At 31.6% G+C, this 9,505-nt stretch overlaps 1 protein-coding gene across 1 annotated transcript; it reads left to right on the top strand.

Moving 5' to 3' along the window:
• Positions 1–5,579: 5,579 nt before the first annotated feature.
• LOC129892251 (uncharacterized) lies at positions 5,580–9,020 on the top strand. The gene is made up of 6 exons (XM_055967813.1): positions 5,580–5,870; positions 6,134–6,266; positions 6,543–6,646; positions 6,730–6,901; positions 6,992–7,123; positions 7,519–9,020. Exons 1-6 carry the CDS (start codon positions 5,830–5,832, stop codon positions 8,836–8,838), a joined length of 1,902 nt encoding a protein of 633 aa, XP_055823788.1. The 5' UTR covers positions 5,580–5,829; the 3' UTR covers positions 8,839–9,020.
• Positions 9,021–9,505: the final 485 nt, after the last annotated feature.

Genomic DNA, 9,505 nt, shown 5'->3' with positions numbered 1-9,505 from the left:
CTTTGGGGACCCATCTTTGTGCGATGCGGTGGAGCAATTGGGACATATACCGCACACCCAAATATTCTAAGATGGGATATATTTGGCTCCCTTCCAAACGCTAACTGTAATGGGGAAAATTCATGATAATTTGTTGGCCTTACGCGCACAAGTGCTGCTGCATGCAAAATAGCATGCCCCCATACAGCATTATCAAGACGAATTGTCTTTATTGCATAATCTGGAAATTGTGCTCTTAACCTTATAATTTGAGCTAACAATCTCGCAAAAGCCATGTTGCGAGTTGATAATAAGCACACATGTGACCATCTTGTAGATGCATCTATCAAGACCATATAATATTTAAATGGTCCACATGAAGGGTGAATTGGCCCACATATATCACCCTGTATACGTTCCAGAAACGCAGGGGATTCAATCCCAACCTTAGTTGCTGATGGTTTGATAATCAGTTTTCCTTGGGAACAAGCAACACAATAGAATTCCTTAGATTGAAGAATTTTCTGATTCTTCAAAGTGTGCCCATGTGAATTCTCAATAATTCTGCGCATCATATTATAACCGGGATGGCCCAACCGGTCATGCCAAATGATAAAATCATCAGAATCAGTAAACCTTTTGTTTACAATGGCATGTGATTCAACAGTACCAATATTTGTATGGTACAACCAGAAGAAAGTGTAAGTAATTTTTCGTGCACAATTTTCTTCTCCATATTTATTGTAGTAATATAAAGGTATTCAACCTTTCCTTCATTTGCAGTCTCAATATGATAGCCATTTTGGCGAATAACCTTGAAACTTAATAAGTTTCTTTGAGACTTACTACAATATAATGCATTATCAATTACCAATATCGTTCCTCCAGGTAGTAATAAGGTTGCTTTTCCAGAGCCTTCAATTAATTTTGTACTACCAAATATTGTATTGACATAGTCCTTTTTCATAATCAAATGACAAAAATATTTCTTTTCTTTTAATATCGTATGAGTTGTGGCACTATCCAAAATGCACATATCTCCATTATTCATCTTGAATCCAATTGAAGACTGATAAATTTATTTATCTTCATAAAATAAAAATGCATTGTAAGAAATAAAATAAGTAACAATTTTGCTAGAAAAACATAAGTCCTTTTTTTTTTTAAAAGTTAAATTATGGTAATTTAGAATTTAAAAAATTATATGATTCAATTATGATGAATGTTACAATAATTTAGTTTATGGAATTGTATACTTATTAACCTTAAATAAATATTATACACAAGTATTAAAAATAAATATAAAATATTATAAAACATTAATATAATATTCATCATGTATAGATAATTTGTTTATTGACAAAAATAATACAATCATTATATATTATTAATGTCTAAAACATTAACAAGAATAAACAGTTAGTATAATGACATTAAATAAGGCGAATATTATTTTTAGTAACAATATGATATTAAGATTAAATAATAGCACACTAATAGTAATTAATTACAATATTGTAAAATAGCACAATTTAATAAACAATATACAATTATCATAAAAATGTGACCTTGATTATTATTATTTTTCTTCAAATACATAAACGTAAAAACACAATAATTCGAAGTACATGATAACATATTGAAAAACATGAAATTAAACATCAATTAAGATCCTTAAAAAAATCTTCAACCTCCAAATGAGTAATATCATTGAGGTCATTAAAATCATCATCCCTTAAGGCCAGATTTGTTTCAATATTATCATTATTCAAAGGCCTTGCCTCAACATTATTTTCGAACGCCAAGTGTGACTCTATCCGAGCATTAGAAGAAGAGGCACCACCTCTATTTGCCTTTCTTTTAAAAGAATTTTGATAAAGTCTTACAAAATGCTCAGGCGTCCGACATTCATTTTTCCAGTGGCCTTTCATGCCACAACGATGACAGTTACTTTTTGAAGGGCCATTTTGAGAACTGATATTGTTCTCCCTTTTATGTTGACCACCACCACGACGATTATTATATCGTCCTCTGCCATTGCCACGCCCACGCACATTATTATGACCTTGATATTTATTATGTCTTCTTTCAGACTGGCCATGTGCTTTTACCATATTTGCCTCCGATAACGGAGCAGTTCCAGTGGGACGGGCTTCATGATTTTTCATTAAAAGGGCATTATGTTGTTCAGCCACCAGAAGGCATGATATCAATTCAGAGTATTTTTTAAAACCCTTTTCACGGTATTGCTGCTGTAATATTACATTAGAGGCATGAAAAGTAGTTAGTGTCTTTTCTAACATGTCCTCATCATTTATATTTTCCCCACATAATTTTAATTGGGAAGTTATTCTAAATACAGCAGAATTATACTCAATTACGGTTTTAAAATCTTAAAACCGTAAGTGCATCCACTCATAACGAGCCCTTGGCAATATCGTTGCCCTGAGGTGGTCATACCTCCCTTTTAAGTCTTTTCACAATTCAAGTGGATCTTTCACTGTCAAGTATTCCATTTTTAGGCTTTCATCTAAATGATGACGAAGGAAAATCATAGCCTTTGCTTTATCCTGACTTGATGCTGTATTTCCTTCAATTATAGCATCACCAAGACCCTTAGCGGTAAGGTGAATTTCAGCATCAAGTACCCATGACAAATAATTTTTACCAGAAATATCAAGTGCCACAAATTCCAATTTTGACAAGTTTGACATGATGAAAATTAATTTGAAAGTAACAAAGATAACTTAAAAATTAAATTTCTTTAGTAGATATACCTGATATAGAAGTTAATTTTCTGAAAAATTAGAGCTTCGTGCTGATAACGTGTTATAAATTAACTAACTTGACAATTTTATAAAGGAAGAAGAACAAGAGAATATGTATATAGAAAGTATTAATAGAGAGAGTAGTAATATAGAGAGAGTAATAGTAATTCTTTTGTTATGTGTTTGTGTGTTTTTACATTGAAGTTTAAGGCTATATTTATAGCCATATTTACAAGTGGAGGAAAATATTAATGGACATTTTACCCACTTAAAAAGTAAATGGACTATCCACCATTTTAAGTGGACAATCATTTTACTTGGTTGATATTATTTGGTTGATAATAGGAACTCATTAGTAAAAGGTATTTTTCCATTAAGTTACTTGCTTGTGTAAAGAAATTGTCTGTATTATCGGTGGATATAAGTTAAACTCTTTTTGTATATTCCTCGTGTCAGAAGCTACTTCCTCGAATATTAGTGCAGTGCACGCGTACTATAATTTACTAACACTACTTGTTACGGCTTTTGGGTCATCTAATTAAACAATGCAGTTTAAGTAAAACCAAATGCAAATTTGCTTACCTACTAGCCTAATTTTCAAACTTTCCAACTTCAAGCTGGTTAAGCTAACAAAAAAGAATTTAATTAGTACCAAATATAATGGTGGACGAAATGGTAACTGAATTAAATTCACTCATTTTGGATGCTTACACATATTCAATAAATACACGTCTTTTTACTCTACATGATACGATTATCACTTAATCGTTGTTCATTAACACATTTTTAATTAAATTTTATAATTAATCTTAAAAACTATAATATAATTTAGCGTAAACACAATATGTATATTGTACAGGGGCATAGGTAGGCTTTAACATATGAGTTTGGCTTAATTCAATAACTTTATCTCAAATTCTGTATATATCTTAAAGACTAAAAAAACATGTACACAAAATAAATTCAAACACTTACTGTTGTTGATCCTAAACTCATAAAGTCGAAGCGTGCATTTGGCCACAATTTCTTTTTTTTTTTTAACTCTTTTTAGAGTTAATTGCCAGAAAATACGTTTTGCCATAAAATTTCGAAATTTAAATAACAGCAATAATATGTATTCACTTGTTTCACTTTGAATTACTGACAAAAATTCAAAAACAATTTTAATTTGTACGGAGGGACACATACAACTTCAATTTTCATATGTCACTTTCCATATTTTAATGAAATGTTTCAGTTATTTTGCAGTTGGTTAACAACTCCTTGCCTTCTCCTCTACTAAATTCTCCATTATTTATTTTTGCCTTACTTTTTTTTTTTCTCCAAAATGTGTCGAATTTGGTAAACTGTTCGTTTGACTCAAAGCAATACCATTTAAACAACTAGTTCTTCCATTTTGATTTACTTTATCTTAATTTGATTGAGTAAGAAATTTAATAAGATAAAAAAATAATATTAAATCTTGTTAACTTAAATTAAAAATATATATAATGTATCTAAATATTTTTTTAATTTAATGAACATTGAAATTAAAGAATTATTAAATTAGAAAAAGACATTCTTTTATAAAAGACTACTATTAAACTGACAAATTAAAACTGAGTGACAAGAAATCATTGCGTGCTTTTTAAGGAACCCAATTATATATTCCCATGTTAGCATGATCTATTCAAGAAAAAGAATAGATAAATATATTTCCTAGCTCAAGAGACATAAAATTGGATAAGATTTCCTCAGTCCATTTACATAAAATTGGATAATATTTCCTCAGTCCATTTTTACTTGTCTACTATAATAAAAATAGATATTCAATAATACTTGTTCAGTTTAAAAAATCAATGAATTATTTATCCATTTGTATTCATTGTACCCTTGCTATTAGATACTTTCTCTATTTCATATTAACTGAATTTCTAAGGTACTGCACACATATTAAAAAAAATATTCAAAGACAAAATTTGAACCATATTTTCCTCTATTACCCTTTTGGTTAATCAGTCTCATAAATATAATTAAATGTGAAATTATAAATACAAATAGTCTCTTATTGAAGTATAACTTTGCAAGTAATGTAGTTTAACTCCTAGAAAATTACAAAACTTCATTAATGCAAAGGGTAAACATGGAAAAAGATTCAAAGATTTTTCTTGAACTTTGAATAATTCAACTATTTTGAACAATGAAAAAACTCTAGAAATTCAGTTAATATGAAATAGAGGGAGTACTATTCAATATCTAATACATTTTTCAAAGCATTAAATTTAATATATTCAAAGGGTAAATTTAATAAATGTGTGTCAATTCAATAATGGACAACTATTATTGAACGGAGGAAGTAATATGTATTAAGGGAAATGTGAACCTCTTTTTTTTCCTTGGTGGAAATTATTACAACATTCAATCAATCGTAATTCAGTTATGATTAGATTATTTAAGTTGATCGTCAATCTATTTCAATCCTTTGTATTTTATGCTTTGTGGCATCGATAAAGTTAATCTATTAAGGGGTTGATTTTTTTTAGTGAATAAGTTCTCCCAGAATTAATAATAATGAAATGATAATATTAAAATTAATGATGACGAAATTATTAAGTGGGCTAGAGTTTTGGAAAAGGACTAATATGTCATTTTCATCCTATATTTATAGGGTGGATAAAAATAATACTACAATCATAATATTAATTATCACAAAATTAGTAATCTTTGAATTTAAAAATAAAAATATTATCAAATGTGTGATAAACTAATCCCGAATTTAATTCCAAAATAATAATCCCTTACCTCTCAAACCAAACAACTTTACTAGTAATAGACAATTAATGGCGGGAAGAAAGTAACAAGATTAACGATCGTGACAGAACAAAAAGGGGTTGATGGTAGAGAAATAAGTGGAGCAGTTTCTAAACACTAATTAGTTGTTGATTTTTTTCCAAATCCACTAAACCCCTTCTCCTAAATTAAACTACCCAACTTAATTAGCCCAAGAACCAGCTTTAATTTTTCACTTTTTTTATAAGGACCCCAAAAGTGTGAATTTGTCCCCAGCCACATCAATTAGTCAGCTTGGAGGAACTCAACAGACATGTTTGATTTACTCTTTGGGTGGACAAAAGCTTATAAATGGTAAGTATATACCAACTTATGTTTACTTTTGGTTATGTTTTTCAGGGTTTGATTTCTCGTATGGTTATTCAATTAATAGTGTTATTATCTCAGAAAATCGTCATTTTTTTTATTTCAATTTTTCTTTGAATAAAGTGATTTTTTTAGATAATAACTATTAGTTGAGTGACTATATAAGAAATCAACTTTTCTTTTCTGTAGCGGTAAGAATTTTGATTGAAAGTGTTTGTTTGGAATTGAGACATAGTTGTTATTTGTTACAGTAAGAATTTGATTAGAAGGGTTCAGTGCCGGCTTAAACTGCTGAAGAACAAGAGAAGTTGTATTATCAAGCAGTTGAGGGGTGATTTATCTGAGCTACTCAGAAATGGACATTACGAAATGGTCATTGACAGGGTAAGTGTAATATGAATTCTTCAAATAAATAATTATGGTTTGAACAGAATTATATTTCTCATTTTTGCTTCGAAATTGTCAAGAATTCCCCTGTTGGCCTAATATATTCCTCTGTTCATACAACCTATGTTGTTTGACTCTCGAAAAATGTTATAGCACCTGTGTGTCAGATATATAACTGATGTGAAGTTTTTGTTTCTCTTTCTTTATATCATGATTTGTTCCTTTTACTTTCAGAATCGATGATTAATCTGTTTGTTTTCGCACGATTTTCAGGTTGAACAGCTTTGGTTGGATGAACGAAAGTTTACACTGTATGACTTACTGGAGAATTACTGTGAATTTATAATCATTAACCTACCGTATATTCGGAAACACAAGTAAGAAACAACAAGCATTTCAATGTTATACAAATATAATGACTAGTGATATATGGTTTTCATATTTGTTTAATTTTCCTCAGGGACCTCCCCGATGACATCAATGAAGTAGTGTCAAGTCTCATATTTGCATCAGCAAGACTCGGGGATTTGCCCGAGCTTGCAGCGATTCGGAAGTTTTTTAGTGAACGTTATGGTCAGATATTTGAAAAATCTGCACTTCAGTTACTTCCTGGGAATCTTGTGAACCATCAGGTTAAGGATTTTTTCGAAACCTAAAACGTCATAGAGTATTATTGTAACTTGTTGATTTTTTGAATTCTGATCCTTTTGTTTTGATTATAGATAATGGATTATATATGTAAAAGTTCTGTATCAGAAGAAGAGAAATACAGATTGATGGATGAAATTGCAAGGAGTTGCTATCAGCAAGGACCTTTGCTTCTTGAATTCAGACGCGAATCGCTAGATGAGTTGGTAAGTATTCGTACAATCCATAATCCGTTGTTAATACGTAGCTAACAAGATATTATGATGATTTCTTGCTAATCCGTTGTTAAATTGGATTAGGGATGGATTTTTACTGTTTAGAAACAGAAGAATTAACCTAAATAGCCGTTCACCCAACTGATTAAATTAAAAATCGCCTGCCAATGTATTATATATGTATAATATGTGCATGATCGTGTATAATAAGTGTATTGTCTTTGTGTACCAGCTAGAAAAAGTAAAAGTAAGTATGTCCGGTTATTTGTGTAAAGATCAATTGTTGTTTTTCTTGTAGTGACGGAATAGCCTAAGGAAAAAAACACATGTTTGTCCTGCTTCATTCTTATTGGCACCACCCAATTCCTAATGCCAAGAAACTGCAGGTAAATGAAATCAGTAATGCTGCAGCTGATAACAAGGAAGATGGACTAATGAGGCTTACGGATCCCAAAATCACAGAGACAGAAGGAAATGTTGTATGTGTTGATAATTCATCTAAACGCAAGAAACTTCTAGATGATCCATCGGATTCTCACCAACAACTACTTTCTACTGAAAATTCAATGCGTTTCTCAACAACTAAGTCCTGTAAGGATTCAGTAAACTGTTTGAAGGATCATCGTAACAAAAGAGTTCTAGATTCTGAACGTGTCACAGGAAGGGAAAAGGGGAATATTAATGCCTTTACTTCGGAGCAAAACGTAGAGAGAAGAGCTGCAGAATCTTCTACAGGAGATTCAGCTGAATTCCCTGAACAGATCATCTATTTGGATGACATTCAGGAATTTGAGTCTGCTGTGAAGAAAGATGTGAACTTCCAGGATCAAAGGCTATTCATGTTTAAAGCCCCTTTTGTTCCTTCGCGACTAAAGATAGATACTCGAAGCAAATTTGATGGCATTGAGAAAAAAATTGAGTCACGGAATGCTAAAGAACGATCAAACACCTCGAGGAAGAACAGAACGATACCTGGAAAAAGAATGAGAAGGAAATCAGGTTCAATTGTGTCAGACACTGATAGTACAATCTACTACGGAAACTTACCTGAGAGCTCTGATAGCAAACTGAAACGCCAAAACAGGAGAAGGAGTTCAAGGAAGAGTTCTGTTGAGGAAAGTCAGAAATCCTATTATACATTTGCACATGACAGTAAAGATCAACCCTGCTATGTCAAATTCAGAAGCACAATGACATTTGTCAAGTGCATCGATGATCATTCCAGCTGCAATGGGGCAATGGAAAATCACTGCAGTTTGGAACATCCATGTTATTACTGGATCACTGATGAAAAAGGTAACGGGGAATCTCCTCTTCGCGTGCCAAGGAGAAGAGTCAAAACTACAAAGGATTTTAGCAATCAAAATGTTGAATCAATGAGGGATCATTCTGTAAAACACGATACAGAGGAGGTATCGAAAAGCCAAGAAACTTGTAATTCAACAGTGTCATCAACATCAAGAATGACATATCAAAGGGCAAGAAACGAAAACCAGGCCCCTTATTTGAGGGCAATGACTATGCCTATTGAAAGGCCTAAAGATGGCCTCACAGAAAACTTTCTTCGGTCAAGTTCCTTCGCGGTTCAAGAGCCTGAAAATGGATCATCTGAAAATAGACATGTCCATCCTAAGCTACCAAACTACGACGAAATAGCAGCTACATTCTTGGCTCTCAAGAAAGAGAAATTGCAAAAGAAATGCTAGTGTTATATCGATGGCTTTACCATAACACGGCCATGAGTTAGTTATATTTTTCTATATTCTTTGTTCATATAACTAGCACAAGCATACTTGCATTGTACATAGATTTTTAAATTTTATTTTTCTTTGTGTGTGTGAGAGTGTTTTGGTGATTTTATGCAAGTCTTGGAGTGAAATGAGTAATGATTTAGTAATTGCTGCAGCTTTGATATAATATTCTTGAGCAGATAATTACTACTCATCATTTTTTTCCTTTTATTTAAAACATGTTTTCTGCCAAAAGTTTTACTTTGTTGCCGCATCCACCAAAAATACACTCACCCATTTATATTTTTTTAAGAGTCCAAGCAACATAGCTTAGGCATGTGGTATAAGGGAACATTATTTTTTCATGAACCGTCAAGTACTAGCCCATGTGTCAAGCATATCCAAGGGTAAGTGCAAAAATAACCAATTGAAAAAAAAACACTATTTAAGACATAGCCAAAATTAGTAATTATTTAAATTTAGCCACTTGAAATTAAACATGAGATTTCAGTTTGAAGTTTGAAGTTTTAGCTCCAGTTCAATCCTTGGCTCTGATTTTGAGAACTGACCAAGTCTAACTTCAATCAATCTGATTTGAAAACTTCCTTCGAAGGTTTGGAGTTCTAGACAGGTCTCTCTTCAA

This window comes from Solanum dulcamara, chromosome 6 (assembly GCF_947179165.1).
Source record: "Solanum dulcamara chromosome 6, daSolDulc1.2, whole genome shotgun sequence".
Lineage (NCBI taxonomy): Eukaryota > Viridiplantae > Streptophyta > Magnoliopsida > Solanales > Solanaceae > Solanum > Solanum dulcamara.
The sequence above is the reverse complement of the archived record's forward strand: the minus strand, read 5'-3'. Positions and strand labels throughout refer to the sequence as shown.